At 37.9% G+C, this 27840-nt stretch overlaps 3 protein-coding genes across 8 annotated transcripts; all 3 read left to right on the top strand.

Annotated features, from left to right (window-relative positions):
- The first annotated feature begins 3249 nt into the window (after nucleotides 1-3249).
- LOC127808238 (protein MALE DISCOVERER 2-like) lies at nucleotides 3250-20335 on the top strand. Of its 6 annotated transcripts, none has more exons than XM_052346684.1 (16): nucleotides 3250-3669; nucleotides 3904-4071; nucleotides 4165-4359; nucleotides 4461-4593; nucleotides 4793-4864; nucleotides 5992-6135; nucleotides 6243-6386; nucleotides 16470-16565; nucleotides 16664-16725; nucleotides 16812-17282; nucleotides 18065-18255; nucleotides 18363-18495; nucleotides 18610-18764; nucleotides 18877-19068; nucleotides 19213-19499; nucleotides 20077-20335. In XM_052346684.1, exons 3-15 carry the CDS (start codon nucleotides 4245-4247, stop codon nucleotides 19471-19473), a joined length of 2169 nt encoding a protein of 722 aa, XP_052202644.1. In that variant the 5' UTR covers nucleotides 3250-3669; nucleotides 3904-4071; nucleotides 4165-4244; the 3' UTR covers nucleotides 19474-19499; nucleotides 20077-20335. The 6 variants fall into 6 exon arrangements, with proteins under 6 accessions (XP_052202644.1, XP_052202643.1, XP_052202646.1 ...); XM_052346683.1 differs by having other exon boundaries at nucleotides 20023-20335; XM_052346686.1 differs by lacking the exon at nucleotides 20077-20335 and adding an exon at nucleotides 19800-19931.
- Nucleotides 20336-20991: 656 nt separating this feature from the next.
- Nucleotides 20992-22356, top strand: LOC127808740 (protein DOG1-like 4). The gene has a single exon (XM_052347323.1). It carries the CDS (start codon nucleotides 21291-21293, stop codon nucleotides 22017-22019), a length of 729 nt encoding a protein of 242 aa, XP_052203283.1. The 5' UTR covers nucleotides 20992-21290; the 3' UTR covers nucleotides 22020-22356.
- Nucleotides 22357-26046: 3690 nt separating this feature from the next.
- Nucleotides 26047-27614, top strand: LOC127808650 (CBL-interacting protein kinase 5). The gene is made up of 2 exons (XM_052347220.1): nucleotides 26047-26295; nucleotides 26427-27614. Exons 1-2 carry the CDS (start codon nucleotides 26056-26058, stop codon nucleotides 27612-27614), a joined length of 1428 nt encoding a protein of 475 aa, XP_052203180.1. The 5' UTR covers nucleotides 26047-26055.
- Nucleotides 27615-27840: the final 226 nt, after the last annotated feature.

Below are 27840 nucleotides of genomic sequence, written 5' to 3'. Positions count from 1 at the left end.
TACTGAAAGAAGTTCATATGTTACAAGGTAAAGTTATAGTATTTTGTGATAGTCAGAGTGTCATTCATTTGTGTAAGAACCCTGTATATCATGAAAGAACCAAACATGTAGATGTTAAGTACCATTTTGTAAGGGACCAAGTAGCCAAAGAAAATGTAATTATTCAAAAGGTCCTTACAGAAAACAACCTAGCTGATATGGGGACAAAAATTGTGACTGCAGCCAAGTTCAAACATTATTTGGACTTATTGCATGTCACAGTTGGTTGAAAGATCAACCAACATGAGTAATGATGGCTAAGGTTGTAGCTTGCTGCACTGTTGGAGGATTGTCCCTTAATGATTGAAGTTTCAAGGTGGAGATTATTGTATTTAAGTGAAGCTTCAAACGGCAACGTTTTGCTGAAGGGCAGGAAGGTCTTTTGGCAACTCCCATGGCTACCCAAAATAGTAACGTTTTGGGCCCTGGGTGGAAGGCCAAAATGGCAACTGCCTTTACCGTTTCCCTTGGTGTGCTTCTTTTTGTCTTTTAGTCTGCCTCTTCCCCGATCGTAGATGCTTTGCTATGCCTTTATACGATGCAATCTGCACCGCTTGAGTCTTCTTTATATCAGCTACAATCGCCTCAAGATGGGTAGTGGGACAGCTTCCGATTATCTGCTTCCATTGGGGTTTATTCAATCATTCTCTAATTCATTCTTTGTGTATAAATGCTCTGTTCGTTTTCTCTCTAAGGTGTAAGCCTCTAATCTTTAGCTTGTGGTTATGGGGCTGTTTTAATTTGAGAGTCGGTTTTTGTACAGTGAGATCTGAGAGTGTTCTTTATTTGTAATCGGTGGCTATAATCAGATTTTATCCCTATAGTGCAATGAACTCCCTTTGCCGGAGCTCAACATGGACGTAGCCCTCTTTAACGGGTGAATCACAGTAAATCGTTTGTGTTCTTTGTTTTTGATTTGTTTTAAGTTTCTGTGTATGATTCTATCCATTCATTCGATTTGAAATCAGTCTATTTTATTTACTTTATAAAGGATTGATTTAGGGTTGAGTTTTGTCTTATCCCTATATATATATATATATATATATATATGAAAATATATACTTGAACTTTTTTTTAGCAAAACTGACCAAGTTGAGGGCATTTCGATCGCACCTTGCACCCCCATTGAGATAGGTATAAGGGAAAATCCCCACCTAGGTATGAGATTAGATATTAGAATTTGGGGTCAAGGATGGGCAGGCCCGCTTCGTTCCTATTCTTACTCTATTACTAACACTACTTTTTATAATCTTATGAGTCTCTCGTATTATTGTTTTTAAGTTCTACAACTAAAAAATAATTATTCAAGTAATCCATATTCTTTCTTCCTAATAAATTCTTCTTTTCTCACAATACCAAATCTTATACTTTACATATAATATTCTAATACTAACCATATTTATATACATGATCATGTTATTGAAGTAATGTTGGCGTCTGAGCCGGCCCAACCAATTTGGGGTCTCTAGGCGAAAAAATTTATCGAAACCTTCTTAAGAGTATTAATTTTTTTATAAAAAAATAAATAATATATTTTTTTACTAAAATTTTTTATCATTTCATTAAATCAAAAAAAAATTGAAGTTCCATCAACTACAAAATCTGATAATTTCTTAATGATAGTAAATTTTTAACTAAAATATAATATCTCAAAGATTAAAAAATGCTAAACAACCTACTACAATAAACAAAGAAAAAATAAAACTAATTTTTTCTTGAAACTCTAAGAAGGTTAATGCACCTCGAGTAAAAAACTATACATTCCTGATTTTCCTATAGAAGAAAATAAAATAAAGTATTAAACTGATAACATTAAAAAGGTAGAGTTCACCAATAATGAGCAAATTTTATTCCACAAATATGCGTTGAACTATAATTAGTTTTATGTAAAATTAAATTTTCTTGCCTTTTGAGATACAAAATCATTGATTAAATCTCCATAATTAAGTTTATCTAATAAACCATGTTTAATGGATAATATAGCTAATCTATTTAATATTTCTTAAGACATAATTAACCTCAAATATGACTTTATCAATTTTAATTTTAAAAATTTTTTCACAGCACAAGCCACTGAAACTGGAATTGTAAATAATATTCTATAAGTAGCAATATATGTATTTGGAAAATAATCAACTATTTTGATGTAGTGAAGAATTTTCAATATACCATTTTTTTCTTTTAAAAAGTTTCTCTTAACACTCTTAATTCTAAAAATAAATCTAAACCATTTACATTAGAAAGTCCATCAAATTTAAGAACATTTTTAAGATTTAAACAATATCCTTTTAAGACATCTTCATCCATTGATTTTAATTTCTTAAAATTGCATAAATTTTTTTCATATATTCCAAATTACTCAAACCTATTTTGAAGTAAAGAAATGACTTGATCAATTGTGTACATAAAATAATAAACTTTAAAGGATTTTTCAATAGATTTTGTTTTATCATCATTGATATTTTTATCAAATTATATTTTGTATTTAATTTTTTAATAAAATATTTATTATTAAAAAATAAAAATTTATATAAATAATAGATTTTTAAAATTTGGGGCCCTCCTAATTTGGGGGTCCCAGGCGGCCGCCTAACTGGCCTTACTATAGGATCGACTCTGGACTTGGCGTTAACAATAACATGTCTAAAATTAAAAAAAATTCCAAACAACTCAATTGTGAAATTTTAGGCGAGAGTATCTAAGGACTTCACCTTATTTCCAATGAATCTGAATAAATCAAATTTAAGACTAAATTTAAGATAAGAAGACAAATCTAACATCTTTGTTTTCGGCCCCGGGGGGGATTGAATTTGAAATGCGATAAAAAAAAATTGGGCAAAGTTTATTTGGGTTAAATATTTAGGTCAAATAATTATTATTTTTTAAATTTTATAATGACACTTAGACATAATAGAAAATATAAATTAAGGATTTTTAGGATATAGATCAAGTAGTTGGATCATGATAAATTAGAATTCTTATTAGTAAATTATGGGTTTGACTCTTTACCCTACGCAGTGAGATAAAATTTTCATTTACGATTTATCTTTTCTACTAAAATTAAAAGTATAACGATGGAAACCACGTTCTGTAATTTCAAAATATAAATTAGGAGTTAGAATGATCAGAAATGGATGGATGTCAGGATATCAAAAACAACGAACAAAAACAAAATTGCAAAATCAAGGGAGGATTGAGTAAAACCAGACCCCACTTTCCCCTGTTCGACAATCATAAGGTTTCCACAGAGAGACACAAACAAACAGCACACTGCACATATTTTTGGGGGACAAGGAGGCCTTCTCCTGCCCCTCTCCCATAAAAATCTCTCTATCAGAGAGGTTCCTCTTCTGAGATCATCCTGAAAAGGGCAGCCAACAAAACAACCCAACAAACTATTCTTAGTTTTAGTAAATGTATATTTTCCTTTTGTTTGCTGCACTTGTAGTCCCAACCCTCACCAACCCATCATCATCATCATCATCATCATCAACCTCCACCTTGCTGCTCTTCCTTTTTCTTCAAGAATGCTCATCCGTGTACCCAGCAGAGCACCGAACCCATTTTACTTTGAACAATCACCAGCAATTAATTTCATCATTGACTGCCCTTTTTGCCCCCTTACTTCCGGTAAATTTACTCTCTCTCTCTCTCTCTCTCTCTCTCTTTGTGTCTCTGTTTACACTTTATGTGCTTTTACTTTCCGTGGATTGCTTGCTCATGAGGGAATTCTATCAGTCACTTTTTTGTTTGATTCTTTCGTATTCTTACTTGCGAAGCACTCGTTTGGAGGAACATTTCATCTTTTACGCTTAGATTGTGAAATTAATCATCTTTTTTTTGCCTTTCTTTTGTGAATTTCAGCTTTGATTTTGAACCTCAGTGATAGTTTCTTGATTGGAAAGGGAATTGCCATAACATACCCAAAAAACCTCAGAAGACAGGGACCCCAATTTGGTGATTAGTTGGGCGAGGACCGCTAAGGTTGTCTTCTTTGTAAGATAGTTTGTATCCAACAGCAATTTCTTATAGGTAAAATATATATACAGCCTTATTCGTACATACAACAAACTGTCGTAGTAGTTGTTATTATTCTTAATTTGTTACATCTCCGGGCAATCTCAGTCAGGATGTTTTGTTCAAAACAAAATCCTGGCGACTAGGAATAGAGTTCTGGCTATCAACCGCCTCAACCTCTGCCACATATGGTTTTCCGAGCAATGGGGGTTAGCTGGAACAATTATAGATTCCAGCTATCATGTTCTGTTGTTTTGATTCTCGTTTTGGATATTCAAGGATGTTGGTCTCTTACTTCTGAAGGTAATTTATGCTTTTACTTGTTGGCCAATCTAGTAAACACATCAGAACCCTTTGTTGAATATTGCTTATTTCTATTGATTGTAACTACAATCAAAATGCAGGATTGGCATTACTGGGATTTCGTGCCAGAGTGGATTATGATCCTTATGGCACTTTTGCAAATTGGAATCCAAATGATAGTGATCCATGCATGTGGTCAGGCGTTCATTGTGTCGATGATAAAGTGCGAATTCTGTGAGTTCCTGATGTGTTTGCCCAGAGTTTCCATTTGCTTCCATCTCTTGTTTTCAACTAGTGGAAAAATGTGTTGAATCTCCTCAAGTTGTGACTTATTGTGATTAGAAAGTCATGATCTTTATTTGGTTTGATTTCCAGGATTTTATATTGTACAATTTGATTTGATTCAGTATCTACCCTAACTGATTTTATGTAGGCAACTCAGTGGGCTTTCTTTGGAAGGGAAACTGGCCCCAGAGATTGGGAAGCTTTCTCACCTGACATCTCTGTAAGGATTTCTTGATTCTTGTGACTTTATGTTCTCAATTGGGTGTTTTTTTCTTTCTAGCTTGATTATTTCATGCAATTTGTTGCCAATGACTTCAAAAACCATACATACAGTCTGGACTTTTGACTGGTTTTTTGGTCAACCTGTTGTAATGCCACGGGTCTTCACCCAAAAGTGCTAGTAGCTATTGGGTTCATGAGACCAAGTAATGTACCCAAGATCTCCTCAATAAACTACCAATGTAGAACTGCGTCGTGGCAGTAAGATTTTTAGTAGTTCCTGACTTCCTGTATACTTCACATGGATATGGATTTTATTGTCTTGGTGTTCTTTAATATTTTACCAAGGGAGGGAGGGAGAGGATATGCCTGTTGGGTGGGATATGGATGTGTGGTTCTTAGTAGCTTCTGTGTACTTCACATGAATGTGGATTGAACTGTCTTGGTGCCCTCTAATGATTTTTCTAAACAAGACAGAGGAGCAGTCAGGGGTAACCATAAAATTTATACCATGCATTAGAAATTGCTTTGACAAAATCTTGTACACATAAATGTCATGTTTAATTCACAAATGTGCATTATTATTTGTAGATTTTATGGATTTCATTCTGAATGCAAGTGGAATTGATCCCTTTTCTGGTTGTTGTAATAAAAATTGAATGATATGATACATTTTTAGCCTATTCTCAAGCCCCCTCTTCAATTTATCAATCCCTTTTCTGGTTGTTGTAGTCGAGGATGAATGATTTGATATCATTTTTAAGCCTATCTCTCAAGCCCCCTCTTTAGTTTACCACTGTGGAGCCTCAAACTTATCAGTGTTCATGCTTTTATTGCATGTTAGGTCTTCCAGGTAGATTTCTTTTTTTCTTTTTTCCTTGTTTTTTCTCTGACTCCCCCCTATTGGGATTAAGGCTTGATATATTGTTGTTTCTTTGAGTCAATTATAACATGTAAAAATATGTGAAGTTTTGTAACTAATTTGAAGTTAAAAGCTGTCTATATTTTCTTTAGATGACTGATAAATATGGCTAGCAACTAGATGTTCTGCTTTGATAATTTGCCTTGCTCATTTTCTGAATTCTATGATTTTTTATGGTTCTTTGTGTCTTTTTCTTTGGTTAACAGTGCACTTTGGAATAACCATTTTTCTGGTGTCATCCCTAAAGAGATTGGAGGACTTTCAATGCTGGAGGTATTGGACTTGAGAAATAATAACTTGAGTGGAGTTATTCCAGCAGAATTAGGAGGACTGCAATCACTGAGACACTTGTGAGTTCATTGTTTATGGATATACTTGCTTTTGGTCATTTATTTATTTCTCTTGCTTCTTTAGGCTAAAAATTTTGAGCACGGACTAAATTAAATCTTATCTCCAGGTTGCTTTCTAATAATAATTTTGAGGGCAGCATTCCTCCAGAGGTTAGGAAGCTGAATAAGCTCTCTGAATTTCAGTTCAATGAAAAACTTACGTGTACTCTGGCCTCAGGGATTGGCTGCATAAATAGAAAATTTGGGCAGTGGTAAGATCGTGCTCATTCATGTGATAATTACTTTGTAGTTTGCTGCTTTGTTGCATCATCTGTTCTCCTCTTTAGAAGCACACTACCAACTAACATGCAAAAAAGAGATTAAAACTTCAACATTCATTTGTTTTCACTGCAAGAGATGCCGTGTTTACTTATATTCTACTAGAACATCATACAAGTGTTTGCCAATTATTTGACATATTTCTGCTAAAATCTGAGGCGGTATTAGTTTCTATTTGATTAAGTGTGATTAAACGGACTTAAGTGAAGCTATATGATAATAATAGGCAGGTATCTTTCAATCTTGCTATCCTTCTGCAGAATGCGTTATAGCGCAGAATGCGTTATCTTTCAATCTTGCTATCCTTCTGCAGAATGCGTTATAGCGCAGAATGCATTATCTTTCAATCTTGCTATCCTTATTTCCAACAGTACTTTGGAGTTTCTTGATCTATTTAATCCTTGTTGTAAGGCATGCATCCTTTGCCCAAATGCAAAGACAATGTCGAGACTAGCATGTGGTATCAACTATTAACTGATCGACTAGAAACTTAAATAATCAAAACTCAAAAGAGACATTAAAAACTAAACGATTTCTCAATGTTTCAACTCACAAAAATTTGGAAGAAGTAGAATTGGGGTTAATTGGTATGATTTTTTTAAGTGTGACCTAACTTCCTAGAAGAGAAAGACTCATAGCATGCCCATTACACTTATCTCTTAATAACTTGTCTTAGTTTCTGTTTCTTTTTTTTTTCTTTTTTTTTTTCTTTTACTTTTGTTTGATAGGTGTTGACGTGATCCACTTTATTGAATTCTTTCCACATGTACAGGGGACCAGGGGCGAGTGAATTTTCTGCTTCTAGTGATTTTCTTTCCAACCTAATTAAACTTAAATGAAGGATATCTTGATTCTAAAATCTATTAATCCAGATTAAATTTAACATAATTGATGAAAAGACACACAGTTATTGAATGAATTATTTACCTTATTAGTATTCTATTGTTTTATGGCATTTTACTAGTTTTTTTAAATAATATTATTTCAATAGAATATGACTGAAACAGTATTGGTTTGGAAATATTTATCAATCTAGTATCGGTTTTGACATGCCAGATGCCACATGTGGCAATGGCAAGACATTACCACTCATGGTACAGGCAGTTATGGGTCTAACCTAACGAGCTGTTCTAAACTGACAGAATTTTTTTTGAGGCGTCAACGAAAAATATGTAGGTAAGTTAAAACTGATGGTGGCACCAGTGGTTTTAACTCACCTAATTTTTTTTTTAACTTAGGAAATCCTAAATGTAAATCTAGAAATGCTTGCGGTACAAGTGCTTATAGATCAAACACGTAATTGCTCCTGCCACAAGCAATTATGTCTTGCCACTACCACTTGAGCAGGTGTGTGTGGCATCTAGCATGGAAAACTCGATTTTAACTTGGCTATATTTATCTCGACGCTAATCCTAAATGTCAATCTAGAACTACTTGTGGCACAAGTGTGTCAGATCTTGAGAGATCTGACAGTAATTGTCGAGAATTCATGAAGAATTCTAGAGAATTGAAGAAGGACAAATAGAAATGAGAGAGAGAAGAGAGAAATCAGAATGAATTTGAATTCAATTTTCAGCATGCCTCATTACAAGTAATCGGGTCCTTTATATAGAGGATCCCATGGCTGCATGCTCCCGCCAAAGGAAAGCTTTATTTACAGTGTTATCCCTTCTAGAATTAACTATCCAACTCTCTAACTGTTTGCACGTGAAGGCCATGCCACTTGCATGGGACATTCTCCCTCTATGTACTTATACTGTGACAAATTTCCCCCCTGCTTGAGACTTTTCTTGTCCTCAAGAAATGCTGAGTAGGCTGGCTGCTTGGGGAAATTGCCTAAATAAGTCAGACAAATATTCCCAAGTGTTGTTGTTGTGATGGAGGTTGGACCATTTCACCAGCACTTGTAGGATAAGGGCTCCATGTTTGTTTCAAAACTCTCTTGTCTAGTATTGAGCTAGGTTCTGCTGTCACATCCACTTCTCTCAACAGTTGAGGTAGGCTGCAAGCCACCTATTGTGTCCCCACTAATCTCTTGAGTAAAGAGACGTGAAAGACTGGGTGAATCATTGACTCCTTAGGTAGTTATAGTTTATATGCCACTTTTCCCACCTTAGCTTCAATTAGGTACGGTCCATAGTACATAGGGCTCAATTTGGTTATCTTCCCTCGAGCAATTGTCTTGAGATTAGCTGGCCTAAGCTTTAAATATACTCTCTCCCCCACATCAAACTCCCTTTCACTCCTCCTTCTATCCACATACTGCTTCATGCGGTTCTGAGCTAGCGCGAGTTCCTCTTTAAGTTGTTGCAACACTCTTTGCCTTTTTTTCTAAATATGCCTCCACAGTCGCCACTATAGTATGTTCTTATCACACCCCAAAATTTAGGGGGGCCGTGATCAACACTACCCTCTAAGAAGGCAAAGACTCCAATAGGGGATAGCAAGCCTGCAATGAACATATTCATTTGACATGCAACATTTCAAATAAATTACAACAATATTGCCATCATCTTTATAATGAAATTAAAGTGCCCTCTGGGCCAAAATCCATCATATACTCACAATATTCAAATTTATTGATTCGTATAAGAAAGTAACTCAAACTTCCACTTAGAAATTATCAAAGACAATGTCTTGATTGAATAATGAATGAATGTGTACAATATCCTCTTATAAGGAGAGGATTATTAGTAAAGAAGGAAAGAAAAAATAGACAGCATCCTACTATCCTAATTTACATTATTCCCTTTTTATATTTACACAATATTTACATAAAACACTGATCTTAGAGATCAGCCTTAATTGAGCATAATTCCAGCACTCCCCCTCAAGCTGGTTTGTAGATATCGTCCATAGCCAGCTTGCCAATAAGTTTATCAAACTGCTTCTTGTGAAGACCCTTAGTTAGAACATCAACAATTTGTTCAGTTGTTGGGAGGTATGGCATGCATATTACTCCAACATCGATCTTCTCCTTGATAAAATGTTTGCCCACCTCTATATGTTTTGTATGGTCATGCAACACTGGATTATGACCTATAGAGATGGCAGCCTTGTTGTCACAATAGACTTTTATAGGTATTGAATGAGGAAACTTCAGTTCTTCAAGTATTCGTTTGATCCACATTCCCTCACAAATTCCATGGGCAACAGCTCTAAACTCTACTTCTGCACTACTTCTAGCCACTACATTTTGTTTTTTGCTTCGCCAGGTGACTAGATTACCCCCAACAAAAGAACAGTAGCGCGAGGTAGATCTCCTATCATCAACACTTCCTGCCCAATCTGCATCAGTGTAAATCTTAACTTGCAGGTGACCGTGTTTCTTAAACATTAACCCTTTGCCAGGTGTCCCTTTTAGATACCTTAGGATTCTATAGACCACCTCGAAATGCTTTGACCCTGGTGAGTGCATAAACTAACTTGCCATACTAACTGCAAAAGCAATATTAGGCCGCGTATGAGACAAGTAAATTAACCTGCCCACAAGTCTTTGATATTGTTCTCTGTCCTGCACTTCATCAGCTTTAGCAGTCTGTAGTTTCACATTAGGCTCAATGGGAGTCTCTGACATCCTGCAACGGAGCAAACCTGTTTCTCCAAGAAGATCAAGAACATATTTTCTCTTATTGACAAATATACCTTCTTTGGATCTTGCAAACTCCATCCCAAGAAAGTATTTTAGACTTCCCAGGTCCTTAATTTGGAACTCCTTCGCAAGTTTCTGCTTAAGGGTTGCTAACTCTGTCTCATCATCACCAGTTAAAATAATGTCATCAACATAAACAATCAAAATTGCAACTTTACCAACTTTTGACTATTTATAAAATATAGTGTGATCTGTCTGACTCTAAAGGAAGCCATAACTGGTAACTGCCTTTCCAAAGCGTTCAAACCATGCTCTTAGTGACTGTTTGAGACTGTACAAGGATTTCTTCAGTCTACATACTTTGTCACTCCCAAGTTTCTTTTCGAATCCCGGAGGCAAACTCATGAAGACCTCTTCTTCAAGATCACCATTAAGAAACGCATTTTTAACATCAAGCTAGTGTAGAGGCCAATCTGAATTTACTGCAAGAGACAATAGGACTCTGATAGAGTTTATTTTAGCAACAAGAGCAAAGGTCTCCTGGTAGTCAATTCCATAAGTCTGGGTGAAGCCCTTAGCCACAAGTCTAGCTTTGTACCTATCAACACTCCCATCAGCCTTACACTTTATTGTAAACACCCATTTACACTCTACTATTTTCTTGCTTTTGGGCAAATAAACTATCTCCCAAGTGCCACTTCGCCTCAGAGCATTCATCTCCTCTATGACTGCTAATTTCCAATTTGGATCATCCAAAGCTTCTTGTATATTCCTTAGAACAAACAAGTGTGAAATCCTAGATATGAAAACTTTATGATTTTTTGATAGTCTATGGTAAGAGAGATATTTTGCAATAGGATACTTAGTGCAACTTCTGACACCTTTTCTAATGGCTATAGGAACATCGAGATCAGGAATAGTAGAAGAATCAACTGGGGAACTATTGAACACAGTTGAAGGAAGTAAACTAGAAGTTGAAATGGGATTTCTTGAACTTACAATGCCATTGCTCGGGTTTTCAAACTAGTTTTGTGCAGAGTTGATATTCAGGTCTTTGTTCCTTTGATGAAATCTCTGCCTAGTATAAACCTGAAGCTCAGAATTTAGATCATGATGATCAGTTTGTAGTACTTCTCCCCCTGGACGAGAAACCTTTTCACTGGGCACTAAAGAACTAGAACCAGAACTAGAACCAGAATCTCCTAAGTGACCATTAGTAGAACCATGTGGCTCTTGAGTAGGACAAATTGCGTTTGGAAGTGGGACAAAAACATCCCAAAAATTATCTTCAACTCCATGTTTCTCCCCCTGAAGAGAATTTTGGGAAAAATAATGTTGTTTTTCAAAAAACGAAACATCCATACTGATAAAGAATTTTTTTGTGTGAGGATCATAACACTTATAACCTTTAAAATGTGAGGCATAACCCAAAAAAACACATTTGACAGCCCTAGGGTCAAGTTTGGAACGAAAGTGATTAGGTATATGAACATACACAGTACATCCAAAAACTTTGATAAGAAGATCCGAATGTAACCGAGTGTGGGGAAACACTTCTTTCAAGCACTCAAGCGGGGTTTTGTACTTTAATACTTTAGTAGGCATCATATTTATCAAATAGGACGCCGTTAAAACAGTTTCACCCCATAAATATTTCGGAATATGCATAGAAAACATTATGGCACGGGCGACTTCGAGTAAATGTTTGTTTTTACGTTCAGCAATGCCATTCTGTAGAGGAGTATTCCGACAAGTAGATGTGTGGTGAATACCTTTTGTTTTCAAAAAATCCCCCAAGTGCTCATTAAAATACTCAGTGCCATTGTCAGAGTGTAAAATACCAATTTTGGTTTGAAATTGATTTTCAATCATAGTGTAAAAATTTTTGAATAAGTATTCCACTTCAGATTTTTTTTGCATCAAATAAATCCAGCACAAACGTGTATGATCATCAATAAAGGTAACATACCATCGTTTTCCAGAAAGAGTAGAAATTTTGGATGGACCCCAAACATCACTATGAATTATATAAAAAGGTTTGGAAGCATGGTAAGTTCTTGGTAAATATGTAGAACGATGATTTTTTGCCAAGATGCAACTGTCACATTGAAAAAGTGAATAATCTATTTCTTTAAACAAATCAGGAAATAAATGTTTCAAATAGACAAAACTAGGATGGCCAAGTCTAAGATGCCATAGCATAATTGTGTCTAGAACAGGAATTGAATTAGTACTACTCAAGCCCTGAGCTTGTTTATTACCAATAGAGATTTCATCAAAGTAGTAAAGACCTTCAATCATCCTAGCACGCCCAATCATCGTCCCCAATGTCTGGTCCTGAAATTCACTATGAGAGTCAAAGAAAGTAACACGACAATTAGAATTTTTGCATAGTTTACTAACAGACAAAAGATTGCAGACTAAGTTAGGAACATGAAGGATAGAGGTGAGATTAATATTCTCAGTTAGTTTAATAAGCCCTTTGTCTGCAATGGGGGAAAGACTACCATCAGCAATTCTAATTTTTTCATTGCTAGAGCAAGGAGAATAGGTATTAAAAAAATGAGAAGGACTAGTCATATGATCGGAGGCTCCGGAATCTATAACCCATGGAGAGAAATGAAGACAAGAAGGGGCATTAGGTTTTCTACCTGTGTGTGCCAAGGAAATACTAGGAATACCAGATGAGGAATTGGATTTTAATAGCTGCAAGAGTTGATCGATTTGTTCTTTGTTAAAGGGACCAGTATCAACCCCATTGGCAGTAGGGACCCCACAATGGCTCTTTTCTCCTTGCTTACTGCTCTTCCAATTAGTCAGTTTGCCATGAAGTTTCCAACAAGTCTCACGAGTATGGCGTGGCTTGTTGCAATGGTCACACCAGACTCGAGGTCGTTCATCACTCCTACGCTGTTAATTGTCAACCTTGTAGGCAATAATTAGGGCAGAATTTTCAAGGGACTCACCAGCGGTCTTTTTTCCTAGCATGACACTCCTTTGATTTTCTTCTCTTCTAACTTCAGCAAAGACGTCACCAATAGGGGGAAGGGGAGACCGGCCAATGATCCTTCCACACACTTCATCGAATTCGATATAGAGGCCAGCCAAAAACTTGTAAATACGGCTATCTTCAACCAGTTTTTTGTGGTGGTTGCAATCATCTGTAGATTTCCACTCATACGTGTTGAAGAGATCAAGGTCTTGCCACAATCGCTTCAAAGAGTGAAAGTATTTAGTGACAAAATCATCTCCTTGTCGTACCTCTCCTAGTTTCAGAGTCAATTCAAAATTCTGAGATTGGTTCCCCAAGTCTGAGTACATTTGATTTACATTATCCCACAACTCCTTTGCAGTAGGATAGCACATATAATTTGAACTGATATCTTCATCCATGGAATTGACCAACCATGTCATTACCATGGAGTTTTCAGCATCCCAAATGGGGTGCAATGGATCATCTGTTGCAGGTTCTTTCTTCTCTCCTATGATGTAGCCAATTTTCCCTTGCCCGCAAATATACATTCGGACAGATTGAGACCAGCGAAGAAAATTATCATCATTTAAACGAATGGTGGTGATTTGAACAGAATGGGTCGCTGGAATTCTGGTCTGGATGGCAGCAGCAAGATTTGGGATGGATTCAGATGTAACTTCTGACATAACGGAACTAGTTGGAAGTAGAAGAAAACCTGGGAGGTGGCTGCTGATGTAAGGACAGCAACAACTCTAGGATGCAGCAGCGACTTTGGGTTGTGGTGGCTGGTGGTCGGATGGCGACTGAAATGGCCGCGTTGGGTGTGGCGGTAGACAGCGGTCAACGGCGTGAGAACCAGCCGCATTGACAAGCTCTGAAGAGGCCGCAACCGATGGCTATGGAAGACCAATGGCTTCGGAAACAGTCGCGTTGATGGGAATCGGACCTGAGGTACGCGGCGGCTAGGGTGGCCGATAGCGGCGGCGATTGGGAGAGCCGATGACGTTAGCTCGGGATGGCCATATGCTGATGGGTATCGGATCTGATGGATGAAAAAGCAGCGTAGGGTTTCACAAGAAATGGAAGGTTGTGATTAAAAGGCTGCCTAGGGTTTTTCACAGTGTATGGCTCTGATACCAACTTAGAAATTATCAAAGACAATGTCTTGATTGAATAATGAATGAATGTGTACAATATCCTCTTATAAGGAGAGTATTATTAGCAAAGAATGAAAGAAAAAATAGACAGCATCCTACCATCCTAATTTACATTATTCCCTTTCTATATTTACACAATATTTACATAAAACACTGATCCTAGAGATCAGCCTTAATTGAGCATAATTCCAGCACTTCCCCATGCCCAAAACGCATGAGGTGAGGTGCACATGTTGTAGCCGGAGCGTGACTAGGGTGTATGGAGTAGAATCGCTTGTCACGATCCTTACCGTTAGAAATGATGCCAACCTACAAAATCTGAAATATTAAGGGGGTAAGCCTATCACTGGCTTAGTGAGGGGTAAAGAGCATTATAATAGGGGAAATATATAATCAATGCATCAAAAGTGAATCATCATGCCATGACATGTTAAGTAATAATTAAGACGTAATAGGAAATGACGAATAAATGTGCACATTTAGGAGTAAACAATTTAGAACCAAAATTCAGATATTCCATTCCCTTGGGGTGGACCGTACTCTCACCCATATATACATACGTGGTGCACCAACGACTAATTGGGTCCTTTACATAGATGATCCCGCGGCCACATGCTCCCGCCAAAAGGAAGCTTTATTTATAGTGTTACCCCTTCTAGAGTTAACTATCCAACTCTCTAACCGTTTGCATGTGAAGGCCATGCCACTTGCATGGTACGTTCTCCCTCTAAGTACTTATACCGTGACAAAGTGCTTATCCATAAGACCCATAATTGCTTGTGCCACGAGCAGTTATCTCTTGCCACTACGAGCAGGTGTGTGTGGCATCTGGCATGGAAAAGTAGATGCTAGATCTGTAGATATTTTCAAACCAATACTATTTATTTTAATAAAATAATATTATTAAAGAACTCACATTTTACTGTGTAATGTTTCTTTCCATATTTGTCACTGAAAATGAATTGACCCAATGCAACTTTTATTATTAGATAATTTTCTATATTTATGGAGAATAAATCTTTAAAATTTTTAGTAGATCTTTGTTATATTATAAAAAGCAAATATGTAGAATTGGTATTACATTTTTTCATTTTAGGTTCATCCCTTTTGTTTGTTAATAATAAGTTCAATCTAATGTTAACAGTTTGATGATTATGAATAGGCGATGATTTTCCTGTATTTTGCTAAAGACTTTTTTTGTATTGTAATTTTCTTATAACAACCTTGCTGTAGTAAGGTTGCTCCTTTCTGACCAGAAGACCACATATTTGAATTGTGGAAACAGCCTCTTGTAAAGAAAAGATAAAATTGTATAAAAAATAACCTTTCCTTGACCCAGTAAGGCAAAGAGCCTCATTACTGGGAACACCTTTTTTTTTTTTTTTAATTTTATGTAATTAAGAATATACACCCTTTGTTTTTCGTATAATTAATTAAGAATTGATACTAATGACGAGTTAATGTATAACCTCACACGAGAGAGTTCTACATTTTTCACTGCTCGTACGATGATGTGAGTTCAAATTTCTTTCATCCTTTTTCCAATCTATTCAAAGTCTTGTGCAAGTTCCAGTAACTAATTCGATCTGGAAATTTTGTGGGTGGGCCCCTGGAATTTTAAGATTCTCTTTGAACTAGTCTTATGGCCGGAATAGAAAGCAAATCTTTAAGAATTTTTCCTTCTTCCTATTGGGTATCAGAGGGTTGTTTGCTCCATGGTTACCGAGGCATCATTGGTTTGAAACACAAAGGACCCACACGCGAGGAATGAAGGCTGCATACATCTCAATTCATCAGTGGCAGGAGCCTTCTGAACTAGGCTCCCTGTTGGATTTTCTTTTATTTCACGTGTGCAATTTGCCGGTCATATTCTGCTTGAGCAACTGGACTACTTCTCTGTTCCTTGCGTAAAATATGGCATGAATGCTTTATGTACGGTTCAGGACCTCTAGTTATCATGCGACTTCAATTGCCACAGTGCAATTACATGATAATATTTTTCAGTAAATATACCAAATATATACTTCAGTTGGAGGAGATTAACCAGAATTCCTTTTTATTGATTATGATTGATCACTAGTGTTTCTATTCCTTTTTTTATATTTAAGTTGCTCCTATACAATCTTAATTTGGTTTTGCTCCAAATATACTAAACTAAGTATAGGAAGATTGGTCAGTAATCCTTTTTTATAGAATTGGCTACAAGTGATAACATGTTTCTGTTTCTTTTTAAGGGTCAGCTAAGACCTTCTCAGTTGTTTGCTTTTCTGATATTCTGATTCTTTTTCCTCAGCATCTGGCAGTGCAGTTTGAAACAGCTCAGGAAAGCAAATTCATTCGTAATCCCACTCAAAGCGACACTTTTACATCACCTCAACATGTTGACATTGTACAGAATCATATGTCCTTTTATCTCTCCTAATTTTATTATATCATAGTACTTAAAATAGCATTCTGTTGAAGCGAACTATTCAACTTTTCTTCAAGGTTCAAGTCCGGGAAGCATTCCTCATACAACCCTGAATATAATTGTTGTAACAATCTACCAAGTGAGCAAAAGCAATTTTATTGGGTCTTGGCTCATTGATCATCAGCATGTGCTGCAAAGAGAAATGACACTGATTCTTGAATTCAGCAGGTGCAAATGAGATGCAGATGGTCCAAAATGTAGAGAACCTAGTTGTTGCAAGGCGTAGGCTGCTTCAGCAGTCCAGTAATCTTGCTGCTGCCCCAGCTCATGGTGGGTCCGCTCCTGAGCAAACAATTGCTTTTCCAACTGCCTGGAGTAGTGGATCTTTCCCTGCTGTACCAAATGCAAAGAATGGACATCCACCTGTATCTTCTCCTGCTGGTCCTTCATCCCATCAGAACCATCACACATCGGATACTAATAGCCAGTCTTCTGCTAGTAAACATACTGATGAAAATCCTGCATCTGCCGGAACTTCTGGGAGAATGTGGAAGTATATAGTAGTAATTTCAGGCTTTGTCTTCTTACTTACTGTTGCTGCATCGGTATTCTTCATGTGCCGGAGCCAAGCAGTGTCAGCTATTGGACCTTGGAAGACTGGGCTCAGTGGACAGTTGCAGAAAGCATTTCTCACAGGTAATTTTTGTTTATTGTAACTCAATGACCTCCTTCGAATCTAGATGGGCCTGGTCGATTGGACCTTAGATTGGACCTTTCACCGTGACTGATTCTGTCCAATAGCTGCCACTTATAAACATAGAGAATTCAGGAAAGCCGAATCTTGACTGTGCTAGAAAATGATGTTTGGATAAATAGGTGGCCATTCCTCCGGGTGACCTCTTTTATGCCACGTCACATGCACTAGGTATGCACGCACAAACCAACCAACCCACTCACCCGCACAAAGGAGTAGAAAGAACTCTAGATGTTGATCTTTATGTTACGAATTCTATTTTGAAGAAAAATTAGGCAATGCATGTGGGCAGAAATTTGAATTCTCAGAGTTCTCCTTAACATTTGGACATAAACATTTGATATCAGATAATCTTAGTGCAGGATTTTTGTAGAAAATGACAGCCTCCTGGTAACTGTTGGCTGGAAAAAAAAAATGCTGCTGTTATTTCTCAGAAACCTTTAATTATCTAGTATTATTGATTCTGCAATAGCTCTGTTTTCTCAGATGCTTCCTCTTTCCAAAAGATAAATGGTACATTACAGAGCCATTTAATTTCCTAATGTTCTTTTATGATACCAGCTGATTATTGGGCTACAGTTGAATGATTTATCAAGTAAACATCAATTCATTTGTCTTCTAACTGCTGCAATGATTAACCCGGTTTTGGGCTTCTGGCAAAATATCCTGGTATCGTCCAGTAATGCATAAAAAACTAATTGATGTTTTTGACTGAAAAATTTAGGGGTTCCCAAGCTAAACCAAGCTGAGCTAGAAAGTGCCTGTGAGGATTTCAGCAATATTATCGATACCATTGATGGTTGCACTGTGTACAAGGGAACATTATCAAACGGAGTTGAGATTGCTGTTGCATCAACTGCAATATCTTCTGCCAAAAATTGGTCAAAGCACTCAGAACTCATCTACCGAAAGCAGGTCTGCCAGTTCTCCATGGGCCTCGAGCCTCTGTTTCATGCAGTATATTACTTGCTGCTTCCCTTCTTATTTGGTTAATCTAATTTTTATGGATGGTCTTCTTGTAGATAGGTACACTTTCTAGAATAAACCACAAGAACTTTGTTAATCTTATTGGCTACTGTGAGGAGGATGAAACTTTCACTAGAATGATGGTGTTTGAGTATGCTCCAAACGGGAGCCTCTTTGAGCATTTGCACGGTAATACTTTCTCCCAGGTTCACGTTTAATCTTTCCATGCTGGCAGTATAAGTTATAAAAGAGAGGCTTCATTTCTGAATTCCAAATCACCGTGTCACTGTGTTGGTTTTGCAGTTAAAGATGTTGAACCTCTTGACTGGGGTGCGAGGATGAGGATTATCATGGGAACTGCATATTGTCTCAAGTACATGCATTACCAGAATCCAGCAATGGCACATTCCAATCTGAACTCAAGTGCTGTGTTTTTGACTGATGATTATGCGGCTAAAGTAGGCTGCACTCTCTACCTTATATTTTAATTTTAATGGATTCTGCTAACTTTCTCCTCAAATGGTTTGTACATATGTTTGGCATACGTTTTAAGTTTATCTGCCTTTCTAGATTGCAGAGATCGGTTTCTGGGCAGAATCTTCTTCGAAGTCAAAAAATTCAGGGGAAAATGGATTGTTGCATTTTGAACTGCCTCTGATCTCTGATCCTGAAACAAATGTGTACAGTTTTGGAGTACTGTTGCTTGAGATCATTTCCGGGAAGCTCCCTTACTCAGAAGAACAAGGGCCTCTAGTCAACTGGGTAACTCAGAAGAAATAATTTTCTTTTTTCTTCGCTTTCCACAACTCATTATGATTTCTCACTAGTTTCTTTTCTGTATTTTTGGGTGTTATGATATTATGAACTTCATGCCTCATTTTATGAAGTTAATTGTGACTTTATCAGGCTGCTGAATACTTGAATGATAAGGAAAGAATCAGCTACATAATTGATCCTGCTCTAAAGTCCTTCAATGACGCTGAGCTTGACATCATCTGTGAGGTAATCCGGGATTGCATTCACAAGGAAGCATCAAAGAGACCAACTATGGGAGAGATCACTTCGAGACTGAGGGAAGTTATCGCTATAACACCCGATGCAGCAACTCCCAGAGTTTCTCCCCTCTGGTGGGCTGAACTCGAGATCCTACACGTGGAGGAAGCTTAATCCACCTCGACTCTTTTTCCACTCTTGTAAGTCGAATCCCATGCTTACATTGTGCTTTTACACAGAAGGAATACCTTTTTACACACCCTTATCAAGCTAAATTCTACTAGTATCAATATCTAACCATGCCCGTGTCTCTGATAGTCTATCGTGTCAATCTGATGATCCATTGTATCCGATTCTCCTGCATTTATTTTCTTGCAATCTGTCATCACAATAAGCTTGTTTGAGACAATGCTCGATTTGTCTAGCCTTGTTCATAATCAATATATGTACATTTGTGATTGTTATATAGTTCATTGAACAGTCTACGTTCCTTTTACCAGGGTTTATGAGATTATTGTGAGACTCAAATCTTCTCAAGCAACTGAAATATGTGCCCTGTTACTTCATTTATATTGTCTTTGAACTTGTACAATATTGATGAGTTCCATAATGCACCCTCTGTTGGATTGAAGCTCAGAAATTCAGCTTAAGATGCAGGAACCCAAATTTTGTTAATAAAATTCTGAATGAGTTGAAATAAGTGATGGCTTGTTTAAATTGTAGTTGACGAGTTTTAAGAAATTGAGGAGCTATAATTGAAGCTGAGCTTCTTAACAGCCAAGACACAGCTGAGGAGATGACACAAAGGAGTTCACAGCCACAAATCAATGGAAATCATTTTGATGGACTGGCCTCCGGTTCACATGGCTGAGAATAGAGATAACACACACATATATATTTATGTGAGATGAGCCTACATGTTCTAATATATTGGATTGGAATACCAATTTATGTACATATATGTATGTATGTAGATGAGTATAATTCTTCTAGGTATAATGGAAAAATATTGCCCAAATTGAGAAGGCACTCAAAATATGTTCAATTTTTGTAATACACATGAAGATAGAGGATAGTGTTATATAATTTTCTAGAAATTTGTTAATATTTATAAATTATGGATGAAAATTGAATCAAAATGTCTCACATTACAAAAAGAATAAAATCATTATATACAATCTTACATAATTAACACTCGTCTCAAAACAATCTATTGCCCCTATACCCACCCAATATCCATCATAAATTAGCTCCAATACAACTTTAGTACGGCTGTACCTGTTCCTCCCCACAATGAACGTGAATTTTCAATTATCAAGAAGTGTGAATTGAATTTTTTTTTATTTCTTGAAATAAAGTTATATATATAATCCTTGATTGCATTATTCTATATATATATAGAGGGAATGAAAGAGTGATACATATATATGAATATATTTATCATATATATATATATATAGGGTCAGGAAGCTTATGCTGGGAATGCAAATGGGAGAATAGTAAATCCTTAGAAGTTGTACACGTGGGGACACACAGACTCCCTTATCTCACGACACGTATGGAATTCCCAGACTAGTTTAACACCAGGTGGTATATGTGCATGACGACTCTTCTCTCTTCTTCAACTCGTCAGTTAAATATATATAGATATATATAGAGAGAGGATAGCAATCACAGAAAGGCAAAGCTAGCTAGCGTCGGCCCCTTGAAATGAAATGCTGCGCGTAAGCCATGCAGAAGCCAGAAGGCCACGCATTTCCCAAACCCATTTGCAGCGTGGCCTATGCCTCTTTCTTCCATCTGGTCGCTTTCCCATGCAAAGTTTTACACTCCCTCCTCTTATATATAACCACACGTCTATTCGGGGAGAGACACCTTCATAGGATTAGGACACCTCTTTCCCTCTCTCTCCATCGCCGACCTCCTCTTCTTCTCTCCTCTCTCCACTTCAAGAGATTAATTTCATTCTCTATATCGGCGAAAAGAAGAAGATGATGAAGACCCAAGTCGAGGAGAGGTTCTCTGACTTCTACGAGAACTGGTTCTGTCAACTTGAAGCCGATCTGCAGATCTTGCAGGCGGCTTCGACGGAGAGCGAGTGTGAAGCTTTGGTGGCCAAGCTGACGGCCCACCACAAGGCCTACTACACTGCCAAGTGGGCCGCCGCCCACGAGGACGTGCTGGCTTTCTTCATGCCCGTCTGGCTGAGCCCTCTCGAGAATGCCCACCTCTGGATCACCGGCTGGAAGCCGTCCATGGCGTTCCGGATGGTGGCGGCACTGCGGCAGACCAAGCTGGCGGATATGACGGAGGCCCAGCGGAAGAAGGTGGAGGAGCTGAGGGTGAGGATCAGGGTGGAAGAGGAGAAGGTGGAGAGGGAGATGGAGAGGCAGCAGGTGGCCATGGCCGACCGCCGGATGGTGGAGCTGGCGCGGATGTCGAGCAGGGTCTCCGGCGATGAGACGGCGACTGCTCGGCTGGACGGGATGGTGGAGGCGGCGGTGAAGAATTTGCTGGCAGGGCTGGAGAAAGTGATGAAAATGGCGGACTGCGTGAGGCTGAGGACGCTGAAGGGTCTGTTGGAGGCGTTTAGCCCCAAGCAGAGCGTGGACTTGTTGGCGGCGACATCGACGCTGCAAATTCAGCTCCGAAGTTGGGGGAAGAACCATGAGAGCGAGAGCGGTGAAGTGGTGCAGTTCGTTCCGCCGGCCGGCCCTTAATCATCTTGCAGTTCCGAAAACAGTTGTCGAGAGGTCTGGATTTCCCGTAGATATGGTGTACCTAGCACTAGGGTTTAAGAAACTTGAAAAAAAAGGACAGAATTTCGTGTAATTTCACAATTACTGCAAATATAAAAAAAAAAAATGGTTGTGTTGGTTAGGCGCTACATAGGTTGTGTGTTAGTTTGAAGGGAAAAGGAATAAAATTTAGATGAAAATCCACTCCCCTCCCCTCCTTAAGAAGTGAATGAGGCTTGTATCTCTACATTATGTAAGTGAAAGTCCTTATCATTATGTGAATATATATATATATATATGGGTATTGTCTCGTCCCAATCGTGCATTATTATAGTTTCTTGAACTCAAAGCCACTTTTAATTATGACGTTAATACTTGGGTTCCACGTAATATCGGAGCTAACCTGAAAACTTCTGAACCATCCACCACTGCAGGGATGTACACTTTCCGATGGTCTCTTTCTCTTGCGTTCTTGGGTTGAATAAAGAACCAACACCAGTCCACCCACCAAAAAGAACATTAAAGAAAGCTCCAATATTGCATTCATGCTTTCCTGTGAAATCGTGGGTCACCAGAACACTCATCAAAAGAGAAAACATTACTAATTAGTACTATAAAACATACAAATTAATCAATTTGTTTATAATTATTCGAGTTGTTTACCAAGTTCGATGGGGGCTGCAGAGAGCAACTGAAAGCATATATATATTTTATGTATATGGGTGATGGGTGTCCTGGAAAAATGCAGATTTGGCGTACACAGAGCAACTGGGAGAGGGGAAAGCCTTGTAGTCTGAATCTCATCTCAGAAGCACCTGCTGCAGCAGTGGAAAAAGGGCTTTTAATTTGGCAAACGGTGGAAAAGCGGGTGGCTTTGGGCTTCTTCCAGGTGTCCAAATCCCTCTGTGAAATTGCTCAGAACATAGAAAAGCCTAATTCCTAACTAATTAATAACATGACATTCTGGGCTACTCTCTCTCTCTCTCTCTCTATCCATTCCATCTGCTTCTGAAACTAATTACGGACGATGGCGTTTGATCCATCCTTCTCAATGAGTCTTCTCGTGAGTGGCAGCACTGTCTGTCAAGCTCCCATCCCTTCCCGGACTTCGATATCGAGAATTTGGGTTCGTGCCTTCTTGCAATAAATAATTCAAAGTCCCATCCCCAATTCCCCATCCCCAACAGGGAACAAGAGTCCTCTAACTTGAATTTGTCTTCAAACTTAAATTTAATATATATATATATATATGAGTTTTAATACCTTAAAAGAAAGAGAAAAAAAAAAAAAAAAAAAGCATTCCATTTTGGGCAATTAACGCTTGTAGGCATAATGTGTATTTTGATAATGATTTTTGTATTTTCAATAACAAAGACTTCTAAAAACCAATCGAACTTACATTTATTTTTGTTATTTCTTAAAACCAGCTGTCATAAGCTCTTTTCTTATAAATAATTTTTTGATTAAGTTTAAGTGCTCTCTTAAGGCGAACATATTCCTAATTAATTTATATGCACTGGGAATGGGAACAGTGTGGGACTTTAATTTTTCAATTACAAGCTATATCTGGATTTCCATTAATCAAAATTAGCCTTGAAATCAAAATTTGTGATTCCAAACATTACATAAAGTACCCACGTGGTGATTTCAAATTTCAATTTTATATCAAAAATTTAAATAATAATACTACTTTCATAACTGCGATCGCAAATTATTGGTTTTCTTTGCTAATTTAACTAAATAAAATGTTTTTTTTTTTGGCTTAGAGCACATTGAGAGAGTTAAATTGTCACAAAGATGGCTTCATAAAAAAAGAAAAAAAAAATATGCTTAAACTAGTTCAACCAAAGGTATCCTGAGTCTACCAACTGACCAAACCACCAGTAAGTCCTAAAAGGTACAAACAAGAACTCGCCAAAATAGCGGAAGCATTGACTCCCATTAAAGTTACCCTAACTTTAGAGGAACTGTCCAATCCAAGAGGGGCAAGATGAAGGAGCATTGTTATCGAGCATCATTGAACTCCTCAAAGTGCTAGATGTCACTATCATCCTTTCGGAGTTTAAGGTTAAAATCACAAATCTACGATCACAAGGACAAACTTATCATCATCTATGGAAGGACCATGATACCTGAGGCCAAGCTTCAAGTGGCCAAAGGAGGTCTCAGAGAGGTCTTCAACTCCGATGAATGGCTGATGAAAACAAAGCATGTCGAACTCTCCAAAACCAACAACATAACCAAGAGTACTATGCGTCTATCACCTAATAAAATAAATAAAGGGATCAAGATGAAAAAGAAGGCAAGAATTTGTGCTAAAAGGAAGACGTTGAGATGAGAGCTAAATCAACTACCCAAGGAACGTGAACCTGGTTGGGGGAGATGATAGGTAATTCATTAGGCAAAATCAAGGGAGGAGAAACACCAGAGAGGCAACAAATTGATACGTAAGATCCTAGGAAGAGCATTAGAGAGAATTCAAAAATCATAAAGTTAATAATTTTTCCAATTAAATCTTCTATTTACATAAGATTATCCTACTTTAAGTAACTCAAGTCTAGGTGTCACCTTGCAAATTATTCATTATTTATTTCAAAAATATCATTGTATTTTCTCTCAACCTCTCTCTTTTATCTTCGTATGAAAAAGTAATCAGAACTGAGTTATCTCTTTCTCTCGCTCCTCTCAATTCAGTGATGATTTGAACATCACAAAATTTTAATCAAATAGATGAGAAAGATAAAGGAAGAGTGATAGAAAATTTAAAAGTGTTTTTACTATATTAACAATTTTAAAACAACAATAAGGGAAAAATACAGTCAGAGTTGTAAACTCAAGAAGATTACTGTTATTTTTTAAATATTAGAAGTGTCTATATGTTTGTCAAATTTCAAGGGTATTAAAAGTGTAATTTATTCAAAATATTTAACATGAGTAGAATTCAAACTGCCTTTCAAACATTATACACTTGGGGTATTTAATTTAAAGATAGGCTTAATTATTTAGTTGTGTGCAAGAAATTAACTTTCCCAAACAAAGGTTTATTAAATTTAGCCATGTAATTAATCAAATCCAATGTTTCGTATTGAGTATTTTCTCTGACATCTAATAGAAGCCCTACGAAACGTACTGGGATTTAGAATTGAGTGCTTTGAAAGCAATGGAAATACGGGCTCAGCCCAAAGTTGAGTCTAAATTGAGTTTGGGCTGTCCAAAACCATCGGAAAGGCCACTTTCTCTGATGCCAAGGCAGCCAACAAAACAAATACTGAAATATTAAGAAACAAACACTTTATCAGATAATTTTTTTGACCATTAAAGTTATATGTCATACAAAATCTCAAAATTCTATATACTAAATAACATATTTTGAAACAAATATATTATTAGGTTCAACGAGCGTTCGTTTTGGTGATAAGACCACGTACGTACGTGCTGATTCTAAATTGGAAATGATCTCAATTCTCAAAGTCTCATAGCCCCAAGAAAATCATCAATTCATATGCATGCCACACACAGAAACACGTACGACTACAGCTAGAACATCCAATTTTTGACCCACATAAATATATAATCAAGCACTGCAAATCAAATCTATATATAGAAGCAAGCAATAACTGTCGTAGACTGTGATGGAGATCATACATCCAATCAATCTTTGCTATTTTTGCCCGCTATCTTTGCTATTGTTATACTTTGTTGGATCAAAACTAGGCTAGTCTCATTCTCACCCAGAATTGCTTCTGGCATTATCTTCCTCTTTTATCCCTCAGCTGATACCCAAAGCAAAGAAGAATCTCTTCAAGCTTGCCCTAGGGCAGGTTTGGATCCCTTGGCGATGAGTCTGCATTAATTAATTTGTTTCTGTGCTAGGCTAGCTGATGATCGAAATTGGGTGACCAGTTTTTTCATCCCTCTCTCATTTTGCTTTCGATGGATGTTTGATATTCTTTCATTGGCCTCGACAGCCAGCCAGCTGAACTCAAGAGGAGAAGCAGAGGAAGAAGAAAAAGAAGAAATGGATAGGAAGAATAAGATCGGGACCATTTTGATGGGGAGGTACGAGATCGGGAAGATGCTCGGAAAAGGCACATTCGCCAAGGTTTACCATGGCCGGAACATCAAGTCCGGCCAGAGCGTGGCGGTGAAGGTCATCGACAAGGAGAAAGTTATGAAGGTCGGCTTGATCGATCAGATCAAGCGAGAAATCTCCGTCATGAAGCTGGTTCGCCACCCTAATGTCGTCCAATTGCACGAGGTTGGATATTTTGATGAGTTCAACTTCTGATTATTTTATAAATTTATTTTTATATTCTTCATCCCATCTCTTGCAATGATAATCGTAAAATTTATTCATCCAAAGCAATAACAATATGTATCTTCTAACAGGTTATGGCGAGCAAGACCAAGATCTATTTCGCCATCGAGTACGTGAGGGGCGGCGAGCTTTTCGACAAGGTGGCCAAGGGGCGGCTGAAGGAGGAGGCGGCCCGGAAGTACTTCCAGCAGCTGGTGGCGGCCGTGGACTTCTGCCACAGCCGGGGAGTCTACCATCGCGACCTTAAGCCGGAGAATCTCCTCCTCGACGAGAATGGGAACCTGAAGGTATCGGATTTTGGATTGAGTGCTTTGTTCGAGTCCAAGGGGCAAGACGGGCTTCTCCACACGATGTGTGGAACGCCGGCCTACGTCGCGCCGGAAGTCATCAGCAAGAGAGGCTACAATGGCGAGAAGGCCGATATCTGGTCATGTGGAGTCATCCTCTTCGTTCTTCTGGCTGGTTATCTTCCCTTCCACGACTCTAATCTCATGGAAATGTATAGGAAGATCAGCAGAGGAGACTTCAAGTGTCCCCAATGGTTTGCTCCCGATGTCAAGAAGCTGCTTGGTCGGATTCTCGATCCAAATCCATGCACGAGAATCACAGCTTCGAAGATAATGGAGAATCCCTGGTTCAAGAAAGGGTTCAAGAAGATCGAAGCCTACCCAGTTCCCCATCCAGACGATGTCATCTCTCCCCGGTGCCTGCTCGATTTCAACGCGTCATTCGAGTCGGATTCGGAGGGGAGTAGTATCAACGTTAATTCAACAGAAAACAAGGGAAATAATGTTGCAAACACAAGTAGTTCGATGAAGCCCACCTCCATGAACGCTTTCGACATCATCTCTCTCTCGGCTGGATTCGATCTGTCGGCGCTATTCGAGAAGGAGAAGCCGGAGGCCAGGTTCACCACCACCAAGCCGGCGGCGACGATAGTGTCGAAGCTGGAGGAGATCGCGGAGGTGGAGAGCTTCAAGGTAAAGAAGCAAAACGGGACAGTGAAGCTGCAAGGGAGCAAAGAAGGGAGAAAAGGGCATTTGGCCATTAAAGCGGAGATATTCGAGGTGGCGCCGGCATTACACATGGTGGAGGTGAAGAAGGTGGCTGGAGACACGATTGAGTACAGGGAATTCTGCAACCAGGGATTGAAGCCTTCTCTCAAGGATATAGTATGGACTTGGGATGGCTGCGACCCGCTGCAGCAGCAGCAATCCAAGAACAAGGCCGCCACCACCAGCAATCTTGCTAGGTCCTAGGGTGAATATATATATATATATATTATATATATTGTATGGTTCATATATATTCATAAATATGTTGCCTTGAAGTCCTCATTCATAATCTATCTATATCTATACTAACACTTTCAGTATTTCATTTTTTTTTTAATTTTATAGTAATAAGTGAATATTTTAAATTTTTCCTGAATTAGGATAAAATTTTTGTAATTTTGTGGTGATGTTTAAATTTTTAAATTATTTA

This window comes from Diospyros lotus, chromosome 8 (assembly GCF_014633365.1).
Source record: "Diospyros lotus cultivar Yz01 chromosome 8, ASM1463336v1, whole genome shotgun sequence".
NCBI classification, from domain to species: Eukaryota; Viridiplantae; Streptophyta; class Magnoliopsida; order Ericales; family Ebenaceae; genus Diospyros; species Diospyros lotus.
Note: the sequence above shows the minus strand (reverse complement) of the source record. Positions and strands in the feature narration are given on the sequence as shown.

Coding starts and splice junctions, on each gene's coding strand:
- LOC127808238 (XM_052346684.1), top strand. CDS start 4,245: ATGGTTTTCCGAGCAATGGGGGTTAGCTGGAACAATTATAGATTCCAG. Junction 6,136..6,242: donor CTGCAATCACTGAGACACTT/GTGAGTTCATTG, acceptor TCTTATCTCCAG/GTTGCTTTCTAATAATAATT. Junction 18,496..18,609: donor CCTCTTTGAGCATTTGCACG/GTAATACTTTCT, acceptor TTGGTTTTGCAG/TTAAAGATGTTGAACCTCTT.
- LOC127808650 (XM_052347220.1), top strand. CDS start 26,056: ATGGATAGGAAGAATAAGATCGGGACCATTTTGATGGGGAGGTACGAG. Junction 26,296..26,426: donor ATGTCGTCCAATTGCACGAG/GTTGGATATTTT, acceptor ATCTTCTAACAG/GTTATGGCGAGCAAGACCAA.
- LOC127808740 (XM_052347323.1), top strand. CDS start 21,291: ATGATGAAGACCCAAGTCGAGGAGAGGTTCTCTGACTTCTACGAGAAC.